At 38.9% G+C, this 23,788-nt stretch overlaps 1 protein-coding gene across 4 annotated transcripts in view; it reads right to left on the bottom strand.

The window, feature by feature from the left end:
• Positions 1-3,757: 3,757 nt before the first annotated feature.
• The window catches only part of GLCCI1 (glucocorticoid induced 1), a 52,725-nt gene continuing 32,694 nt past the window's right edge, over positions 3,758-23,788 (bottom strand). The window contains exons 4-8 of one of the 4 annotated variants that reach the window (XM_059843681.1): positions 20,403-20,519; positions 18,305-18,457; positions 13,281-13,491; positions 7,639-7,759; positions 3,758-6,574 (exon numbers count right to left, since the gene is read on the bottom strand). In XM_059843681.1, coding sequence (XP_059699664.1) covers positions 6,226-6,574; positions 7,639-7,759; positions 13,281-13,491; positions 18,305-18,457; positions 20,403-20,519 — 951 coding nt within the window. In that variant the 3' untranslated portion in view covers positions 3,758-6,225. The remainder of the gene's footprint in view (positions 6,575-7,638; positions 7,760-13,280; positions 13,492-18,304; positions 18,458-20,402; positions 20,520-23,788) is intronic. The other 3 variants (XM_059843690.1, XM_059843699.1, XM_059843707.1) reach the window with 3 other exon arrangements.

Raw genomic sequence — 23,788 nt, 5'->3', positions numbered from 1 at the left:
TGCTTCTCCCCGCCACCTCCCATTTCCTAATAACAGTATTTAGTTTCCAAAGGCAACACCCCTTCTAAATCTTTCACAAGAATGAGTTCTGACTTCCTTATGTAACAAGCCCGAGGATAGCACCAACCTTATGCAAAGGGAAGCGGCAGCTCTCTGAGAAACCTCTGCATCACAAAGATAGGGCACAACTAGAAATTCTTATCCAAATAAAACTCAGAACGGGAGTAATTGCATCACCCAGATTTTGGCAACAAACTTGAACAGGAAGTCTAGTTTCTTTCAGCTTTCTTCTCCTTGGAGAAAGAACCTCTGTCCATAAAAATCTCAAGAGCACTCAGATCTCACCTGCAGAAAGCAGGTGGACACCCGGTTTTAGTTAACATGACTTACACCTGGCAGTCTGGATTTAGATGATGCTACTTACTTACTACTTATTTGGAGAAGTAAAAATTAAAAACAAAGGTACAAGAAATAGATTGCCATGGGTATTGTTACTGCCCTGAGCAAACCTTATTTTCAACAAACAGCTGCACAAAGCACTGAGAAGTTTAACCACACACACTTCGCTGTGCACATACACAAAAATAAATCTCACACACACACCCCCTTACTTTTCTACAGGCAGTTATTAGCCTAATTGTGCTTTGTTATGAAGCTCAGTCTCTAATGCAATGGGGAGAAGAGATCACACAATCTTCTCCCAGGCTTCCAGCTCCTCTGCCTCTGAGCTTTCCAGGCTACAGATCAAGGCAGCCTAAAAATTTCCCATCAGAACTTCTTACAACCTCAGATAAAATTTCAACTATTCTTAAAAATGGGGTCAGCTCTCTATCCAGCTTCATCTAATTGCTCTTCTTTCTTGTCATCAGCTGAATTTGCAGTTTAACTTAACATGTTCACTCACTTCCAATGTGGCCCTTACTGAGGAAACTCCCTATCTCCTCTCAGCCCCACTTGAGTAACATTCTTTCTGGGACCTGTTGCCCTCCAAAAAGACAAATCCTACTCTCCAGTTTCTTACCACCTCTTCATAATTACAGCACTATAGAGGAGGTGCCAAAATCAAAAGAACTAATAAAGCTACTCAATTACCTCTACATTACTGGAGACCTCATTCATGTTTGGCACACCAAAAATTCCCAGAAGCCAAAAGTTACCCTCAAAACCCTATTCCAGACAGTTTAAAGATGTGTTGACACCCTAGCTGAAAATATTGCAGCATGTGCTTCTTTACTGAAGCAAGAATTCCTAGGGTAGTTAAAAAATTTCACCTCTTAACCATCAATTGAAATGTAAAATACCCCAAATAATCACAAGTTAGTAAGGCTTACAAAAACCATATTTGAACACATCTTTTGTAAAATCATCTCATTTTAAACATATCAATACTTGAAACAAAAATATTTTCTTGCACGTTCACCCAGTAATTAATTACACTTAGTGCTAAAACAAATCTACATTTTTAGTATGAATTCATCTACCTTAATTTTCTTACTGCTTAATATTCCATGTCTGCTAAACTTAAAGCTCATTAGTAAGTATTTCCTATGTGTAGGTATTTACTAACTGAAATTAAGTCCCTCTTCAACCATGAAGTTAATCATGTTGAGCTCCTCCTACACAGCCACCTTCTAGTTTTTCCAGTACTTCATTCCTATAGCTCTTCCCTGAGCCTCTTACAGTCTCTCCCAAACTAGAGCTTTCCAGGATTGTTTACACTAATGCAGACAGAAACAAGATACATGTTTTAACTGCATGTCAACCTTTCATCAAACAACTTCCTTCAGCCAAGTACCACGTATGGATGACTGTACGTGTAATACGTGTGTGCTTTCCCAGCTTTAATTCACTTTTCCTTTGCATTTAGGTTCTGGACATACACAGTAGAAACTTTGGCTATTTCGTCCCAGCTGAGCTGCCTCAAATCTGTGTTTTCATGGCTGTATTTTGCACAGCAAGGCAGGCTGTTTTACAACAGTAATTGATGTAAACTTTTACTCGTTATCTGTCATCTCCAAACTGCTTGGCTTTTACCTCAAGTAATGTTTGAAGGTCCCAATCCAGTACCCTGGAGGAAGGACAGGGTAGGAGGAGCTGGTTTTGCTAAGCCTCCATGGTGTTTGCTTACAACTGAATAAATTAGAGATGTTGGCTGACATCACAATTTCTCTTGTTGGTGTTACTCCTTACCCTTGCATACTGTGAAGATTCTGAGACTATCCTTGTGCCAGTCCCTGGCCCTTCTCAAGAGCAAATTTGTCAGGAAGCCAGACATCACTTCCCAGACAGCAGCCTGTTTCCTAGAAGAAGCAGGTCACTCACTATCTGTTATCCCCTACCCCAGCATACAGAGCCAAGGGCTGTCCTTACACAGACCTCCAGTCTCTGAGGCATTCACTTCCAGAGCCATGAATTACTAGAAAAATACATGCTCAAGCTAAGATCTTTTTTTCACAAAACAGGGACTCAAGGCAAAATCTTTTCATTAGCTCTCTACTCTCAGTGCTTTTCAGACTCCTTGTTTTGGCTTTGGGGAAGACAGAGGCAGTGAGTTACACACAGCAAAGTGTGGCGAGTATGGAAAAAAACCCAAAATATGACTAACCAGGCAAGGCCTAGGTTCATGGGGATGCTTAAAAGCTCTCTGTGACACAAACTGCATCACGTCTCTGCAGGGCAAGCTACAGGCTTTTGTCAAAGTATTTCCTGAGAAAACACCCTCCCACTCAAAGACAGCCTGAAACTGCGGCAGCCAAATCCATTTAGGGACAGGATGGTCACAAAGTTACCCTAGGAACCCCTTCAAGCTGATGATGAAATGGCTGAAATGAAATGAAGCCATTTCTGAGTGAAGGACACCAAGCATTCCCATAAGTGGGTGGGATCACAGAACCACAGAATATCCTATGTTGGAAGGGACCCACAAGGGTCATTGAAGTCCAACTTCTGGCCCTGGACTTTTAGTTAAGTTCCATTTAATGTTTTTAACACAGTCACATAGAAACCTTGTAATCTTTAGGATGCTGAAAACTTAAAATTTCCACTGACTGACGACAAATAAGCATTAATCCATTCTTGATGGTTATTGCCATAGCACTCTTCAGTAAACACTGACTTTGGAAGATTTACATGTATTTAAATATTATCCTTCTTTCTTCCTCCTTCCCCCCACCCCCATCTGGAAAGAATTATTCTGCAAGTCAAATGACAATCATTTGAGTCATACAAAACAACATGAAACCAAGACTGTCAGTAGATTTATACCACATCCTTAAGGAGTTTAGTTTAGTTTCACATAGTGAAACATCTAATGGCTTTCATAATTTTCAACAGATAACTTGAAATTAGCCATACCACAAACACAGCAGCAGATACACAGTTTCAAGTAAGTCTTAACTGATTTTTTTCCTGTGCTATGTTGAAATAGAGTATGCTATTTAAACTATATTTAAACATTCAGCTATTTTAAGGGGTTTTCCTTACTCCTGAGTACAGCATTATGCAAAAATCAATAGATAAAAGATTATCTTGTTCTAGAAGACAGCACACTAGTCATACATCGTTGGCATTATTCTAGATGTAAATTTGGAACAATATTAAAATTTAATCTCCTTCTATGGCGTTTCCAAAGCAAATAAATGAACCACTGCTTTTGTGTGTTGTCCCCACCACTTTTTTTTTTTAACTATAATTTTTATTTAAATAAGACACAGGAACTTCTATACCGAAAAAAAAAATACAAAACAAAAGCCACACATTTCCTTGTGTAAAGCAATATTGTGTGATAATTTGAATACTGTTCAGCACAGTGGCTAGAAATAACAGTACAACTATGTACAAAACTTTAAACAATATTTGACAAATTTCTACAGCTGGATGTAGAATACAATTGAGATAAACAACTGCTGGGAAATTTACATGGCAAAGCATTAGCTTTAACACATTTGGTTCAAAACCTTCAATTTTGCTAAGAACAAATGTGCATTTTAATTAATATTTAGTTTCTCATGGAAAAAATATAAAGAACATGTAATGGCATTGCAAATATTGTACAGAGTTCAGCACTGATCTAAAAACCACTCATCGTATCCCCTGGTAAAACTAACACCAATAACTGAGACTACAATTTCTTATCTGGACATAGCCAGAGCATAAAAAGGTCATCATACTGCAATGTTAGTCTAGAAAGAAAAATATTAAAAGGAATCGATACTTACATCACGAGTATTACCTCCCCTTTATCTTCAGTCTATAAAATATATAGTGTTTTCACCTAGGCCTGAGATTAGTAGGGTTAAAGATGGCTGCTGTGTTTCAATAAGCTTTTTCACATGAAAATGGTTAGAGACAGATCTCTCTCCTTCTATGTTTTCTGCAAGGGGAGTCAAAAAACAGTGGATGTTTTATAGGCTGTGAATTCCACCTTGTAAAACAGCGTTAACAAAAACTCAGTAATACAAAGGAAGCAATGCTTTATCTCCAAAAAAAGCACATATCTAGTGAGTAGTTACTGGTGGCTCACTCTCATCCCCCTCCAATCTCATCTTCAAAAGCAGAAAAAAAACAAAAAAGAGCATGTTTAAATGCTCCTAGTAGCTGCAGGCTACTAATCTCTTCAATTCCTGGAAATGGTGAACCTTATTCTCTTAGGAACAGACAGCATACACGCAGTTCCACCGAGCTGAAAGCAATGGAGCAAGAACATCAAGTTTATTTTGCCTTTGGGGTCCTCTTGGTATCACAGGAAATTATCTCTGAAAGCAATGCTCCTCTTTTTCTAGTACAATAGAAGAGTGTCACAAACCCAATCTTGCCATGTACTATTTTGAGACAGTGTCCAGCCTGCAAAACCAGGATTATTTTACATGGATTTTTCTTTTATTTACACTTAAGCAGGGGGGAAAACACACTTTTACACACACAGCTTAAGTAACTGAAAGTTATGGGAGAAGCTTTAAGTAACATGAACTTAAAACTATTGTTTTCCCCACCCCTCTTAGAACACCCACTTGCTACTTCTGGACTTTCATCCAAACACAATTACTCACTACATAAATAAAACGCCGCTCATCTAACACTGCTCAACAAAATCCGAAAACCTATTTCCAACCAGCAAATGAATGAACATTTCCAAAAGAGAAACTAAACATTAATTTGACTTTTAGACGGTAACAGTAGCATTTCACATCCTTAACTGCCAACAAAAACCATGAGAGGAAATCCCCAATCACCCCCCCCCCCCGTGAAACCTAAAAGAATTTCTGTCCTTTAACAAAAACATTCTTGTCTTTCAAAATCCTCTCACACACAACGTGGAATGTTTCTCATGTACAGCCTAGTACTGAACACTTTATTTGCAACAGTTTAACAGTCATTAACTGAGCAACACCTGAAACCTTTAAATGCCACAATTTTACATCTATTGAAATGACAGTAAATGCAACAGTTGTTTTACTTGTAAGCACATGACAAAGTGATATACATCACAGATTTGCTGGTTCTCCTCATGTTCACCCATGTCCAGGGTCATCATTCACCTGGATCTGAATGCACTTATTCCAAGAAAGTGGAATGTAATGAGGAAATATAATGCATAAAACAAGGAAAGGCAAAAGAGTGATGTTCCCTCTTTAGCTTTGTAGCTGTAAAATATTTTATATTCCAATATGATATACATTCCAAGTTACCTGAGTTTACACTTCAAGAGAAGTACCTGAAGCTAGGCCATAGGGTGGGCACTGTGCAACTGCTGTGGCCATTTTTTTTTTTTTTTTTTGCATTGTGTGTATTACAGAAGTTAGAAACATAAACACCTGGATCAATTGTAAACATAATCCTGAAGTACAGTATTTTCCATAGGACACAACACAGCAAGACATTTTCTATTCAGACAGGCAACATTTTTTTTATATATAGAGAGAGCTTATTTATACTGTAGAATTTGAAACAGAACACAGGACACAGTACTAATCTGGTCAAACGTACTATGAAATGCATAGTCTCCACTTAAAACATTTCATGTAATATGGATTCCGCAGGCATTACTGCTTTCTCACAAAAAATGCCAAATATGGATTCTGTCCCTGCCAAGAACAGTGTTGAGATATTTGTTTGAATGCTGCTAAGTATTCCGTGGTGTTCTGAAAGGTTGCCACCTCATGCAGATGTAACTGAACTGGGATCTCCTCCCTCCTTGTCTGGGGCAGAGGCCTGCTCCACCTCGCTCTAGATCAACACGTAGCTCTGAGGAGAGGAATGCTCTTCAGTCTGAATCTCCTGCAGGAGCGGCTGCTGCTGCTGGCACGGCTGCTGTACCGGGGTCTCTGGGGAGTCCATTGTGCTGGTGTCATCTGACAGAGATGAGAAAGAGACCCGAGACGAAAGCTGCTCAACAGTCAGGGTGCTCAGACCTGTGCTTTGACCAGAGTTTGGGGAGTTCTTCAGCGTCAGGTCTGAAGCGGGAAGGAGGGGGCCCAGAAGTTTTACAGGACAGAAAGCTGATCCGGTTGGGATGAAATTAACCTTGTTTTTGTCAGGACATGAAAAGAGAGGGGCTGAGACAGGCTGACGAGACCTACAACGAGAAAAAAGATTATATATCTGGCCAGCTGAGATGCTCTTCACATCATGAACTTTGTGGTTCTATACATTGCTAAAATGTGAATGACAAGGAATGGGATTAATTGGACAGAGGGGCAAACATCTTCCATATTGGCAGTCAGCTAACTGATCCACAGCATTAAAAATAGTACCATCACAAAAAATGACTTGGTAATTACTGGACAAACATGCAACTTCCAGCACGAAAAATCTGCAGTACATATGCACATGAAAAAATGCCATGATTAATTTAGAATGGCACAAATTCTTCTTTGATAAGCGATGCAGCAACAACACATTTAGTCATTTTAAATTCCTTTGAGGACCTCCACTAAACAGACCTCTCATTTCCCATATTCCATAATTTGTCCGGAAGCTTTTTCCACAATCCAACATTGCTCCCTTTACCACCCAGAAGGCAACGAATGCTGCTAGAGCAAGAAACATCCCCTCCTTAATTCTTTCATCCACAGGAGCTTAGCATGCAACCTTAACAGCATGTGCTGTGCTCAAATACTGCTGGGTCTAGGGAAAAAAGACATGATGTCCAAGAGTTTAATTTCCAATTTCTTGCTCAGCAAAAATATTGAGCAAAGTCTGTGCCATAAGCATACTACCATCTACAAACACTTTTCATATGTTTCATTCCATTTTCTATGTTTTATACACATCAAAATGCAACCTATGCTTGAAACGGGTAGTTATGACAAGGGGAGTTTTTGCTTAAGCCATGAAAATTTAAAATGTTAAAAAAATACATGGAAAGAGGTTTATACAAATGCTTAGGAAATTAATGTACCTTATCTTTCCTGCTTGGATTTTTGTTGCCTTTTGTAAACGCACAAAATGAGGTAAAAGACTCCATTTTCTCTTCACACCAATGTAAACACTTGAACTTCTCTCTTGCACAAACTATAAGAATAGTTTGCTCCTGAAAAACCCATCAGCTGGAATAGTTTATTCATCTGCAGTTGAATAGGCTCAGTAAACAGGTTTACTGCTTTGCAGATACCAGCTGATATAAAAGGCATTACTTACGACATTTCCTCAAAGACCTTCACTCGCTCACATCCCTCTGGGGGCTCTCGTTTGAACATGTAGCTGTTGTTTGGTTTGGGAGATGAGGCATACTTGGGCAACGGTGAGCTACTCCCACTGTCTGAAAATTTAAAGCAGTTATATTACTAGAGATTGAGAGTGCTTTTTAATTAAATTCGATTTCCAAACAAGATGCCTTTTTTCACAATTTAGCCACTGCGCTGGTTTGCTTCTACCACAACGCTTCCTTTATTGCAGGCTACTTCTAACACCCTTGTATAGCACATTTCTTCTGAGTAACAGCTTCGGTGCAGCAGCACTCTATTGTATAACAACACGTAACAGGAGGATATTTTTATCCAGAACACTGCAATTGGAACAAAGCAGAGCTGTGATCCTGGAAACAAATACATTCTTTATTACATAGTTCAAAAACCATAAATGAACAAAGTAATATGCATAATACATGCAGAAGAATTATGAGTGGTAATGATAAAACACCTTCTCACTGTATAAACAGTGTATACAACTTGTATCTTATTTTAAAACAATTCTTCACTGGAATATTGATCTCATTAGCCTCATGAGCAGCTCAGTAGTAGGAACTAAACGAAACACATTTGTAACACAGGTACTGCTACCTTATCATTACAATGTCTTATCTTACTTGCTTCACAGTTGTGAAGTGGCTTTAGAATCTAGAATAAAGCTTCAACAGTTTAATTCTCTCATCACCACTGGCTATATAATACAGGGATTCTTCATAACTTCAGCTGCCTGTGTGTATTTTAGCCAGACACACTTAGAATTAAAGGCGAGAAGATCTAGGACAAAAGGCAACAGGCAGATTTATTTGTGCTTCTCAGAAAGTATGAGAGAAGGCTCAAGTCTGGTAATGATAGAAGCACAGAAGATTCAAATCTTAAGATTATGAAAGGGTTCACTTTAAGCAGTCATGCTGACAACATGATAGTAAATGCATTAAGGAAATAAAGTAGGTACAGAAATAGCTATCCACAGAAAATTAGCTTTCTGCAGTGGCTTCTACCTTTTCAAAGAGCAACATCTCTCCCAAGGTAGTATTACTGGTTCCCTATTCCCTGCTTACAATTACAATTAAAAAATGAAGTAGCAAAATTAATGAGGACCCACCAACTTACAAATACACCTGAACTGGAGAGAAATAGCTGCTCTTGCTTTAGCTCTTTTCAAGTCTTTCCACTAATGTGGGGTACATTATTTTTAACTCAAGTTTACAGCTTTTGTTTACTTCCCTGTTGTGCATGTGTGTTGCTTTTTCAGCCAACCAAGCTTCAAGCACTATTATATAACTTCACCAAAGTGGACAGATTTGTCTTTAACAGCTTGCAAAGAGTATCTACACAAACTATTACATTACCATGACTCAAATACTAAGGCTAATTATTAGATGTTTTGAAACATTTCTGCTTCCTCTTACAAGAAGAAACAAATCAACTCAAATGTCACACTTCCCTTTGAAGATTTATCATGAAAGATATGAGATAAAAAATAATGTTGAAGTGAACCTCAGTAGCATATTGATTATTCAGTGCTTTCCCGCTGTAGAGTGAATACAGAACTTCTATTTACAGAATTTTTGCTGTTAACTATGAAGGCAGAAAATGCTTAGAGACGATACAGATATTTGCCAAGTTGGGAGCATGACGGTCCTGTTGGCATCTTTCCACTGTTGGCCCTCACCACTCATCCAAACACAGAAATCATTAACAGAACCCAGACAGTTTGTTTCCTCCTGCTAATATTTAAAATTGAACATCCAAGTTTCTATTTAAAAAATTAGAGACATAAAATGTACTACTGTTCATTCCACTGAATAGTGGAAAACCATGGCAGTACATCCAAGGGAAGAATCAAACAGAATTCAAAGTTAAGTCAGTTCTTGGAAGATTTAAGAGTCTTGTCTATTAGCCAGTTCAGCTTACAATCAAGGTTTTGGTTTAGTTAGCCCTGCCTGGCTGAAACTTTCTACGTGAGACAGCTGCTAAACAAGTATTTCTCTTTACCCTCCCTGCTTTTAAAGCTTATGAAGTTGTTGATTTCCATTTTGCCCGAGTGCACGGCACGCGCTGTTTGGAGAACACGCGCGGCTGCGAGGAGACTCGCGCGTACAAGCCGGGCCTTGGGCGGGAGCAGAAGGGACTGGGAACACAGGCCACCAGTTAAGTGGCAAGAGGTGGAATTCACAGCTTAAGCCAGACTCCGCTTGTGTATCCTGTGAGCTCTGCAGCGCTCAACTGTCCCGACATTAATCCCTGACGACACCGCACATCCATGTGCGCTGTGCCAGGGTCTGATGGGCGCGTTCGCGGCTCGCCGAGGCCACAGGGCCGAGCCCTCGGCTCCCTCCAGCAGGGGGCGCCCTGCCGGCATGTCCCATCCCATCCCATCCCATCCCATCCCATCCCATCCCATCCCATCCCATCCCATCCCATCCCATCCCATCCCATCCCATCCCCAGTGTCTGATAGTGGAATCTTTAATGGGAGTTTCCCTGCCACAAACGCACAACAGACAATATGGAGGCTTATCACGTGGAATTTCTGGACACATATTTAAAACACATATATTCTCTCATCTAGAAAACATTTTAAGACTGTAATTAAAACACTAACAATACTATTTTAACCTCAATACAAGAAATCATATCTTGCACATATTAGAACAACAAAAGGGGGTAAATAAAAAACAATCTGTAGAGCAGTTTTTTGAGGGACTATACTTTAACAAGAAACTGCCAGTGAGCCTTGAGATTACTTTTGATAGGTTCAAAAATAACTAATAAGACCATCCAAAGACAACACTAATAACTTTCCTTTAAAGAACTATGAATCAGATGCCCAGAATATAACAAGCATCTTCAGGAACATGTTACTTGGAAGAGCCTGCTAGCAACAGTGGGACTACTAAATGTTACCTAAATCAAAATCCCTGAAAAACAGGGTATACAATTTATATTTATATACAGTTTCATGGACCAGAGTATCACAAAACAGATCTAGTGAAACCAGTAGCTTTAATACAAAATCATCAAGCCAGGTGCCATGAAAACACATTCTTTCCCAATCCTTCCTTGTCTGCTCTAATCAATCCTGTGTAGTATCACTGCTCTGTTCAGAGTAATACTGAGAGCCTTTTCTGAAAATTAGCTTTCACTTGCTTTTGAAAAATTCAATTATTTAACAGCTTCTTGCAGAAAGGTAAACCCACCAGTTGACAGAGTCCAACGGGCAGCTGGGAGGGCCTCAGGCCAAAGCACAGCTTTACACAAAAGTAAAAGATGCTTTAGGAATGTCAAGCAGTGCTGTGTCTGTGCATAGCACTGGCTCTTCTCACTGCTTAGTCTCTTAGTCAAACTAACCTTCCTTTCCTATTCAGCAACATGCCCCACAACCATTAGTAACACCAGTAACTCCACTTTTTAATGGTAAATACCAGTTATTTCCATCAAGAGGAAAACTAAACCTTTAGAAAAGTAACAAGAAAATGTCACCAAAACTCTACATTTGGTTATACACTGCATATTTCCAAACTCAACAGGTCTCACAAAAAATGGGTGATGGTTTTATTCTAGGCTTGCAAAATGAAGGTGTGAAAACTTTCCCAAGTTTTTATTGTATAGAGCAATTGACAGCCACAACAAATGTAATAAACTGTCCCTCAAACCTGCTATTCTGTTGTAATTTCCAGTCATAACCCTCATTTATCCATAATTTAATGATTTTGAAGCAATATTCTAATTGAACAACTGGCCTGTAGTATCTGGATGATATGAGAGCCAAAAGCACCTTTCTGACTATATTATTGCAACCTCTGAAGAAATTACTTTCTCTTGCAAAACTGCTACATGTTTTCCTAGTTTTTACCTTGCCCTTAAAAAATTAAGTTGTGATGAGAAGTTCAAGGTTTTATCTTTCACATGCACAGTATTATGTACCTTACTTAAACCAAGTTTAAAATGCCATTATGATGACTTAAAAAACTGGCTGTTTACCATCATCACCTACACACTTCTCCCAGAGAAGACTTTTGATGCAAGCCTAGCATTAAAGCCAGTCTTAAAACCAAAATCCACAAATAAGTATCTACTCATAAATTTCACTCAGTCAGCTGGTCAAAAAATCCAAGGCAAGAGATAAAAAGCCTTGAAAAGCATTAGAAAGGCTAGATGCACTATTTCAAACTGTCTTCACTCACTACTGCCAATAAATGTACCACTGAAAATTCCTGTTACTGTGATAACAGAGTATTGACTGCAAAAGGAATTACTGATTTCCTTGCTTTTTAACTTATATTTCTTATCAGGACATATATGAACCAATTTACCTGTCAAGATGGTTTTTTGTGTGCTAATACTTTAGTAGATGCTTCTATAGTGATTCAGTCTTGACAACATATTAACATTCACATGCATAGTATAAGAAATAGGAGTATGGTGGGGGCAAGCTAATAACACTGCTATTTTTGGAGCATAGCCAACTCTTGTGCTGAGCTAAGACTTTTACTTTAATGTGGCTAACTTGCACACTTGCACATATCCACCCCCAGTTCAGGATTTGGGCAGATGGATTTGTTTTCCACCATTCCTTTTAAATCCAAGATGTGGAAAAAAATACTTTTCAGAAATCGAGAAAAGCTGGTGTTTCTCCTGTTGACTTCCCCAATCCTAGTCCCAAATTACTTTAACTCTTAATAAACAGATAGTAGTTACAAAAAAAAGCTTAACCTTACTTACAACCTCAAAACTCTGCTATCTTTAGCTCATTGGTAAATAAACATATGCTAAATCTTAGAAGTTTTCAATTCCTCTGTGAAACTTACTCATCTTGCATGATTTACCCAAATCCTACATCCTCCACACTGAGTCTGTCTCTCAGCTAGCTGACCAGAAGCACAAGGGTAATTTTATTAGTAAACAGTTGTCAAAAAACCCACAGTCCTTTTTACACTGGTGCCCATATACTCATACTCCATAGTCTGTCAGTAACTCTTAATTCCTGACACTACAGTTGTACTCCCACTATTAAGCCAAACAACATTTTACAGACTTCAAAAAAAAACGCAGGATATTGATATAGGCATAAATTATTTAGAAATTTTGAGCCGTTATGCAGCATACACAGAGAAGTAATTACCCTCCACCAGGTTGTTCAAACAGGTATCTGAGCTCCTCACCAAATAGCTCCTAGTAGAATGTAAGAGTTCAGAAGCAGAGTTCTTTTAAAAGCAGTCCAAAACTTCATCACCATTTTCAACAGCAAGCAATTCACCTACAATAAATATGCAGTCTACCACAAACCTTCCTGAAAGCTTTCTTAAAGGTAAACATGTTACAGTCTGAATTCTTCACATTAGAATCTTCATAAATAGGTAACTGTTTGCTGTGCTCCTCTGACGTATTTATGGAAGATGTTTGTGAAGTTTCACAAACAAGAGGGAAAAAGATATGTAAACAAACAAAACCAATTTTCAGATAAATCCTCAATCCCTCCACAACCATCAAACAAAAACAAAAACTGATGTAATGAGTAAAATGAAGGTAGTTGTAAAAGCATGATAATCACATGCCTCCCATAGGTAAAGGCAGGCCATTCTACTCTCACCTTTATCACGGTCATAGAGCAAATCTTCTGTTGAACAGGGACTGCCATCCTGAGATTCAGGAGGGCAAAAGGGAGAGACACAGGGTGAGTGGCTGCTGCAGCTGCTGCTGCGCTCCTGCACAGACGGAGTCTGAGTGTCAATGCTCCGGGTACTGCTGCTACGATAGTGAGCAGGCAACGGCGCCCTCCGACCGTCAGGGATGTCCAAAGGCTGCAAGAGAAACAAGCAGTTACACACAAAAGATCAAACTCACAAGCAATGGCAGCCTGTGGCACTCATCAGCAAAGGCCTAAAGAACAACAAACATGGCAATTTAGAAAGAACAGGGAGATGTGACACAAGAAAATAATGCAGTGTACGATGGATACAACATGCATTAATTACACGGAGTACTGGGGCAACCTGCACGCGTTCCAATGCAAAGTTAATATCCACAATTCAACACAGGCCAGTGTTATGTTTTTATGGTTTTTACAGTAGTTTAAAAAAGTAAACCTCCCTCACTAATTATATGTAGTACTACAATTTTCAATAAAGGTCACTGCTATTATAATACAAAAACAAGTACCCCGACAGAGATCACATTTGGATAAAAGGGAAAGTAGAAAATGTCAAATACAATGGCATACTATTGCCATAACAACCAACTGAATTACAATTATAAAAGGAAACCAAGTTTTGCTAGTAAATTGCAATTCTTCAGCACACCCCTACATTCCGTCCTACAGATGATGCACACACTCAGGCCTGTAACAAGGCTCTTGAGCCAAAGCCAGTAAGCTCCACCTGCCTGTATCAGCCTAGCTGGCACTGGCCAGAGTGCTGCTGCATCCCATTCTGCAACACACTGCATAGACATGTTCACAGCAGTACCTTGGCACGCTCTACTCATTTGTCCTTCCCAATGGAAAATTATTTTTTTAATACAGACAGTGCTGCTTTAAATGTAAGAAACCAAGTGGGAATTAGAGTCTTGCCTAGAAGCAAAGGGGGAAAAAAAGTCTGCAAGATTTAAAAAATTTTTATTCTTGCTTCAGTGAGAACTGTGTCCAAACCATAAAGAACAGCTTAAATGTTCTAGCTACAAAAAATTAATGCCTTTTTCCTTCTCACTTCAAGTGAACATTTTTATTTTATTGCCTCTCTTCTGCATATATTCCAAAACTGTAACAGCTTGTTCCAGAACCTAAAATTCAACCCAACACTTTTGCTAGCAACGAGGACATGACACCTATTGGCCAAGTATCACATTCTCCCTTTTTCAGCAAGAGTCTATCCAGAAAACCACCACATATTACACAAAGAGGCAGACATAGCAGAGCAGGAAGATAATTTTCTTCTTACGAGTCTTCCAGTTAATACCATTTCATATTTCAAGTAAGAGCAAAGAAACACACTAAAGAGAACATTACAGTTGCTCCATCAAACACTGTAAGGTTTGGGCACAGCTGTGTGGTCTGTTCCAACAGCTCAGTTCCCGTTGCATATGCGTTACAACACGACTTGGTGTTCTACTCCCATCACTCCAACAGGCCCTGACTCATTCAATGCACAAGGCAGACCTGCAGCTCTGTAGCATGTGTTACACACACAGAAGAGACAAAACAAGACTGAAGCTGTAGTAAGAAAGTAGTCTCATAATTATCATAACCAAACCAACAAAGAAAAAAAGACCACACCAAAAAAAAACCAAACAAAAAACCACACCAGCAAAAAAAAACCAAAAAACCAAACCAAAACAAAAAACCCCAACAAAACCAACACCAACAACAACAACAACAAAAAAAAAAAAAAAAAACCAAAAAAAAAAAACAACCCTCCCAAAAAATGCCACACAAAACAGCATCTTTATTTCTCTCTCTGCCACAAAATTTCTGAGAGATGTCAGGGAATCAACTGAACAAACTTCTGTCTTCTACAGTATCTCTTCTGGATGCACAATTTATAGGGGTCTGATTTGGAAGTCCTCTGCATTAACAGATGCAGAAGGAGACTACAGGAGCTGCATTCCTAAAATGGAATGCAATATCCTGAGCTACCTGAACAACCACACTATAGAACCCTAATGCATTTGTGTTTCCCTATCCATAAAGTGTAAATAATATCATCTTTCTTCTCACATAACTGTGATGTAAAGTGAACAAAATTTTGGACATTTCTATTATAAAGAAGAAAAATCTCAGGCAAAAATTCAGATTTCTCAAGCAAGGTGTAACAGTAAGCATGAGGACACAAATCTAAGGAGGAGAAGGGAAAAACACCAAACAGCTGCTCATTAAGGGCATACACTATGGTCTATGTAACAGGTAAAACAAGGATTCCAGGGAGGGGAAAAAACCAGCAAGTGATCACATAATTAAAGACTCCAGGATAACACAGATGTTCTTCCACACCTGGAGGAACAATGTAGTCTCAGGCAGGCAGGAAGTATATCCCACATCACATATTTCAATCTTCCCTGAACTAAAGCCTGAGGAACAAAAATAATCCATATTTTTAGACACATATCTAAATATACACACAAGCAGAAAAAGCTACAGGGCCCATTTCATGATTTTCACTATTGTATTCCAGAAGAGGGAACACCTCTTATCTCCTAATCCCTACAAAAAGTCCATCATCTTTCTGCACCTGAGTCTCCAATGATGGTGTTGTGGAATTACAACAGGACAAAGAACAAAAGCCTGAAACAACTTCACAAAAAGCTGGTTCCATCTTACAAGTTATGGTGAAAACAGAGACACACCATCACACCTCGTCAGAGTTAATCAGCAAGTTATAAAAAGAAGGAAGGAAAATATATCCAAGAATTTTGAATAAATGCATTAGAACATTAATTAGAAGTTTATTAATAAATTTCAGGAGAAAGAGGTGATTAAGAAGTGGCTCAAAAAGGAGAAATTCATTTTATGAAAGCAAAAAGGAAACACCTTCAGCTAACTAAGCAAGATGAATTATGTGAAAAAATACAGCTATGGCTAAACTGCAAAGAATGAAATTTTTTGAGTATTTTGACTACTATGCAATCTCTCTAAACTTTACCTTTTAAAAATCCTGTTGACTGTAATGACACAAAGACATTACTAATCCTCATCTTTATGAAATACAATAATAACTGCATAATAGTGGTTTGGTTATTTTTGCTTTTATAACTACAGTTTCAAACATCATTAAGATGTTAAAACAATTTTTTTTAAAATGTTTCAGAGAAGTAACAGAACTAAATCAACATGAGTAAAGACAGAAGACATATTCCAAAGCAACAAACTATCTTTGACTTTGCTTTTAAAATAGTTTCTAAAAATACAAAATGTTACAAAATGTTACAGTGAGAAAGAATGGCAGAAAACTGAAAGAAAAACGAACGGGATCACGAGAGTTTGGTTTCCTATCGTTTATCTTTTGTCCAGTGATTCCTAACCTTTAACCCAGCTGCCCCCAGTCCCCCAGGCTAAATTGTTGTATTAGGAGAAAGTTCACCTGCAGTAATATTTGAGTAAATGATGATCTTGTTATGATCTTCCATAAGCAAACTGAGATCTTGTAATCTCACAGACAGTGCTAGGAGTCCCACTCCAGGTCCCACAAGACCAGAGTTCACAGAAATTAACAGTTACATAGCAGGAAACAACCCTCTGCCCACAAAGATGGACTCGACTTCAAGGGCAGTGTCTGATTTATGACTTTCTTTTGTGTCTGAAGCTCTTGCCAGCTGAATGTTTGGAGGAAGGGTTCACTATTGCCTTGGCTGCGTAAACTCCGAGCACCTCTGGCCCAAATCCAACAATGCACTTAAGTATGTGCTTAGCTGTTTTGCTGGATCAGAGTCAGTACATTCAGTAACATAGGAGAGCTCTGCATCCCAAGCAATAAGCTGTTAAAACCCAAGGACAACATTTACAAGGATGATTTGTCTGATAGATAAATGAACTATCCTCCAGCTACAGGAGATTACAACCCCAGCCATAGCAACACCAATGATGGCACTACAATACACACTTTTTTGTACTCTTTGGAGATGCTGCAACAAGGCTTGTTGAGCTGGGCATTCAGGGTGCATGTTTGATTTTTTTCCTTATTCCTCTGGTACAATACACACCTCTTCTAAAGGGATAAGACAGCCTTAGGAAAGAAAACTTAGCATAGAACTACTACTACATTCTTAAGACTGCTTTGTCCACACAACCAGGGATCTGGAGAAGCCAAGACTACTCCAAAACAATTTAAGTTTACTACTGATATGAAGAACTGCAAATATAAGGTTTCAGAATTTTAAACCTCTGAGGGAAGTTTTATAGCTTGATTTGTATACTGAATTGCTATTATATGACCATTCATGAGAAACGCACCTACAACTTGGAGAAGATTAGAAAAAAAAATGTGGAGTACTTTATTCCACAGCAGAAAATTTTCACTGGCTGTTCAGGAAACAGCAGCTGTAAACCAAGTGTTCCACATTTTCAGTGTCATCAAATTCCTCAATGAAAAGTCCAATGCTCCAAAGCAAATTTGCCCTATTTGTCAGTATTTCCCATACAGAGTTCTCCCATGACAGATCACAGAGGTTTCATGGCAGTAAAATGGTCCACATTTAGTTCATGGAAAAAAGAGCATTAAAACCAAAAAGGAGAGCATAGCACTGGAAATTTACATCTTGCTCAAGAAAAAGAGTGCAAGATGAAGCAAATATAACAATCTCCTGATCTCTAATTACTTATTACTGCAGCCTGAAGTGTCTGAATGTTCTAATGCTTGTATCTCTCACAAAAACTTGCAAGTTCTCTACAGAAAGGGCATGCTAAACAAAGTAGGTTTGGCCAGAAGCCCTTTAAAAATAAAAAAGAAAACTCAAAAGAAAAACCCACCATGCTAAAACACTGAAACAAAGTTTTCAAACAAACAGTTCTTTGAAGAAAATTATTTGTAATTTCAGCCACAATGAAGGTTCCTCAAGAGGAAGGTTTTCCCTGTGTTTATAGATTACAAAGAGATAACAACCATAAACATGTTACTATATGCTTACCTTGGATACCTCTTCTTTTCCACTATTCTCCTTAATGAATACTTTTTCCAGTTCAGGGCTTATTCCTTCTACATTACACGGCACACGTGAGGCAGTTGATTTTGGCACTGAAATGCTTGACAGTGGCATAGGGACAGATCTGGAAATACAAGCCTAGAAGGTAGAAAATAACATGATTTAAAGATGGAAAACAGAATAAAGGCAGAAGTCTGAGACCAAAACCATAAGTAAGAAGGTGTGTATTAATTCTGCCATCTAGAAAATCATCTTTACTTGGTGAATTTAAATAAAAACAAATGCCTGCAGAAATCAAAAGCCAATAAAACCATCTCTCCTTAACTTAAAGAAGAGCTGTATTATCAAAGCACTCTATGACTTCACTTGGTAGTAAGTAGACAGGTGTATGCACTTTCCAGAGGCACAGACTAGGGTTTATACTGCAGGGGGATGGGGAATGCATGGGGCCCTGATGCTAACTGGGATCCAAAAGGCATTTCATAACATTCCTAAAGCTTAATGACTCAACCAAAATATTCACTTAATGTACTTTTACTCTCTTTTGGTTGGTTTTAGTGAATGAAAAATAAAACATTCATTCTGAACCTTTAATTTCATAAGCTTATTCCTTTTCAGAACTTTATGTTATAAAGGTCTTAAGAGAAATCATCTTGAGTTTAAGAAACAAGCACGTAAGTGAGTACAAATATGATTTTCAGAAAAGCCTGTTAAGTGGAGCTCTGTTACCAACAGGAAACATTCCCAAGAGTGCACACATGTCTTGCACACTCAACCTTAAAAACTTCACCAGGGCAGCAGCTACACTGACAGCCATGAACAGTCTCATGTGTCAATGCACATGTTCTCCTCCTCCTCACAGAATCACAGGATGCTTAACACAAAATGTAAACATTTTTTTTGAGTTCTTATCAAGTGAATTTTGCACAACGTGCAGCTCCCAAGGTGCAAGTCATTTGCCTGCAAGCATTCTCTCACTGCCAGAACACAGAGCCTGCAGAATGGCTTTATCAGAGAACATCTTCCTGAGAAACCAAAATGTCACATGAGCAATGACTAAGTGAGCTCCAAGTACTAAACAATGTTCTTCACAGCATATGTCCTAGCTGGGTTTCAATCTGTGTCAAAGGCTGTCTGCTATGTGACTATAATGGCACAGGTACTTCCAACAGCTTACTTTGAGATGTAAAGCAAGACCCTTTTCTGTGTCAAATGTAGTAGGATCCTTTGTAATAAAGGCTAACAGGTTCAGGAAGAGCATCAAATTCCTATTGCCTTCATGCATTAGGATCTGACTGCAAGATTTTATCCCTACAGAAGGAATATAAGGAATCAGCCACCACAGCTCAACCAGCTGCTGTAACTAACTGCTACAGAACACCAGGTAGTTAAAAAGGTACTCAGGAAATACCATGATAGAACCAACATTTCAAATGTTCAAAGAGTGGCCTGTTAGTAACAGGGAGTCCAAGTTAAGGATCTGCTACAGGTAAAATTTAATCAGGACTCAAATATCTGCACTCTCAAATAAACCATGGTTAAATGCTTTCCACAAGTGCCTTAAGATTTATGAAGACATTGGCTGAACCTCACCTGAGCTTTAGAACTGTAATTAGGTTTCAATTTTGCTGACAGGTTGTAGTGACTAAATCATGACTGCTTTGGGTATCCTCCACTGCACCCCTTGCTTTGGTACTTTCTTTTCCTTTATTTTCTTTTTTTTTTTTTTTTACTAGCCCAGATGGAATTAGGTTGCAAAACTGATAAGCAAATACCTTCCAGAGGAGCTTCAAAAGTTTACCACAAAAAAAATTAGTCTTGGAAGCAAGTATGCATTCTGGAAGCACAGCCTTATCTGGCCATGCCCATAACTTTTACAGCATCATAATATATTTCAGTTGCTATCCCGGTGCCACCCTTCCTTTATTATATGACGACCATCAGATAAAGTCCAGTGCAGGCACAGCAGTATCAGACTGCAAGCATTTGATGTACCACACAAGAGAACAAACACAGGACAGATGGGAAGGCTCAGCAGGCTATTCAGGTGGGAGGCTGTTAATATGAGGAGCGGCCCACTTACCTGAGTCTGACTGATTGCTATGTGGTTGCCATGGAGAGGTGACTGACGTTCCTTCTCTTTGTTGTGACGACTGCTCTGCTTACTGCGCTGCAGCTGCTGCCTCAGCTTGGCAATCTGCTGGAGAGGAGTTCAGGTGGTGTGAGAATGAGTTATTGAATGGGTAACTGCTCATCTTCACATATGAAGTGAATCGCGGACATTTTAATCCTCTTTGGAGGATTTTACAGGCATATAGGATTGCCTTTCCTTGAAGTATGAGCATTAAAGCTTCTTTCTGCTTATCAGATACTTACTCCAAAGTATCTGCCCTATTCAGCAACCTGAATATGACAACAGGCTTTGTTTATTTATTGAATTTCCTCATTTATGCACAAGCACTGTAATACCTGATGCAAATAAAAGTAGCCAGAATGATAATTTGTAGCATCTTCTAATATGTAACTGGTTTAAACTGGGGACTCTACAGCCTACAGTTTAATTTGTTTGATCTTAAACCAAAACAAAGTTTTTTCATGATAATTCATCATAAAAGTAAAGAACCTTCACAAACAACTGGCACTCAAAATGCACTGTTCATCTTGAAGTAATTTTTTAATACATTTAATAGCACTTCCCTGCAGGCAATATTAGCACAGGTTCCTTCAGGCAGACGGAATTATCTTTCCTGCTGTCTGCTGCAAAGATGTCTAATCAAAAGTTACATTTTAAATGTCAAATTCAACTAAAGCCATTATCTATCTGACCTGCTCCTTAACAAGAAACCAAAGAATTTCATTCTGGGATTCTTCTACTCATTTATTCTTCCTGGGAAATTTCTACATGAAAGAGAGTACTTACCTCTATAAACATTGTCTCAGAAGTTTAGACCGTGTGCAAATTCATACAACAGGTACAGACACTTCCTTAAAACTGGATAATTTGTTCCCTTAGGCTCAAATCCCACTGTTCCTCATGCTCAGCACACTGGAATACAAGGCCATGCATGGCCCCATTTCATTTTTAACTCAGCTAGAGATACAATTTTTAAAAACCTGAAGGGCAAGTAAGGAGAATGAATGCACATGGAATTCATGCATCAGCTGGAAACTAACCTCTCTTTCTGAGTGACAACTCACAAGTACATGCACTCTGTGGTTATTTCCACTTAGTTAAATATATCACTGGTACTCTTGCAAAGCAACTCTGTGTCAGAGAATCACTTCACTCTTCACAGAGTCAGAGATGACAGTGCTTGGTGAAGAGGTTTGGATGGAGCTCTGCTGCAGGCTGTGAACTCTTCTTTGTGCTGTTTCTGGTAGCACTCACAGAAGAACAATCTATCTTTAAGGCTTCATATCAAGTTTTGCCACAGCTCATTACCCATATTTAGAGAACTGCTACTCAGAAATGGCTGAATACTTTGATCTTTAAACAAGAGACAAACAGTTCAAGAGTTCCAAAAGGGTCTGTGTGTTGAATATACCCAGAAAAACAGAGCCCTAATACAACTGCATTACTTACACAGATGAGCTACACTTAGAGAACTGGGACACTGAACTCTTGATCAAAGGTACAACTCAAGCACCATGTTGCAAGAAACTTTGCAGTCTGAAGAGGTATTTAATCTCTAAAAAAAAAATCCATTTGTCTATAATTTCTCCTTCTCCTTGTAGCAGTAACAGCACTTAGAAAATCTAACCCATCGATGAAAAAACATGCAGGTAACTACTCTGGTAAATATACACACATTACAAATGTTTGTGTCTTACACTGGAATGTTGAAAAATGGGGAGAACTGGGAAATAACCTTTATCTTCCCCTTTAAAACCAGAGGAGAAAACTGGTGCCCAGCTCAGAAGACAGCTGTGGACAGAGATAGCCAGCTGTGGCTGGCTATAAGAATAATCAGAAAGCAAGGAGTGCTGCATATAAATCTTTTATTTCTACTGCCTCTCCTTGACTCTGTGCACTTCTTTCTAAGTCAAAAAGTTAAATACACTACTTTGTTTAATTTAGATGAAATACAGTTTCTAAGCTTTCCTCAAGAGCACACTATGAAAAGAAAATAGCTACACAATACCACCTCAGAGATCTGGCTGACTGATTTCTGCCACAAATAAGCTTGCAAATCTTTGACAACATAGCCTCTCACTGAAAAACTTGGATAGTGAAAACTCTAAATGGGAGTGTGTTGATAGGCTGGTATGTCTCTAGGCTAGCCAAAACCCTTGAAGCTCTGATATTGTGAAAGGAATCAATGGATCCCTGGAATTAAAAGGTTCTCTCAGCCACCTCAAGAGTATGTGTATTGCGGCAGTCAGTAGGTTCTTGGCGCTAACAAAGAATAGAGTGCTTGGGTCACTGAGGAGAAACAGAAAATGGAAAATTGTTGATTTGACTGTGTATCTGGAGCTGATACAATCTCTTAAGCCAAACAAGCTTAATGCAGTGAAGAAACAGATGTGCCTTAGATCATATGTCCTTAGCCCTGAACTTGCAGGACCCTAGCTGTCCACGACGTTGTAGTTACTTTTGGACAAGAAAATGAGAAAGTAACAATGGGCTTATAAAAAGGAATCTGCCATTTCCTATTTATCCTGCAGACCTGAGAGAGAGGCTTGCTGGCACAGACAACCAGCAAGCTGGCAGTGTCTATGAGTACACCAAATCCACTGAACTGAACAATGCTCCATCTCTTCACCAAGGAGAGTCCACAGTGATTCTACCCCTTGCTAATCCTGAAATTACAATAGCTTTTTTTCTTTTCCAAGATTATCTTTTAATTACCAATTATTTTCTATCTCAAGCTGAAATAAAGCCACTGCTACTAACAGGAAATAGACAGCTGTGCTAGCTTCCTCCAAGTTTATCTACACCTTCTTCTCAGGCAGCAGAGAAGAGCCATCAGAGCAATAAACATAAGCAAAATGATCTACAGTACGAGCTACGCTAATTCTCACAAAACAAATATAATTCATGGAGTAAGAGAAGAGTCTGAAACATATGCCTTGATGGCACCTGTTTTACCAATCATCTCAAAAAAGCAGCAGATCCTGTCTCCTGGGCACTCAACTGATGCAGCGAATATGAGCTAGGGAGTCTGCTGTGCAAAGAAAATGGTGCCAAGTGAGTAGTACCAGGAAAACAGGCATTTGAAGATCCAGCATTAGACCAGATCTGGGCAAAGAAAATGGTGACAAGGAAGCGGCAGGAAAGGAACCATGTGCTACACTGGGAAAACCAAAGGGCAGTAACAAAACACTCCATTTTCACTGAGCAGCTGAGAACAGAAAGGGTTTGGGACACCACTTCCCCCACACGTGTGCCCAAGTACTGAGCATGAGCGTGACTGGGGTATACACAGTTATATTAAGGAACACGTGCAAATCATCACAAAAAGATCTAAT

Source organism: Haemorhous mexicanus, chromosome 1 (assembly GCF_027477595.1).
Source record: "Haemorhous mexicanus isolate bHaeMex1 chromosome 1, bHaeMex1.pri, whole genome shotgun sequence".
NCBI classification, from domain to species: domain Eukaryota; kingdom Metazoa; phylum Chordata; class Aves; order Passeriformes; family Fringillidae; genus Haemorhous; species Haemorhous mexicanus.
This window is presented reverse-complemented; position numbering and strand designations above follow the sequence as displayed.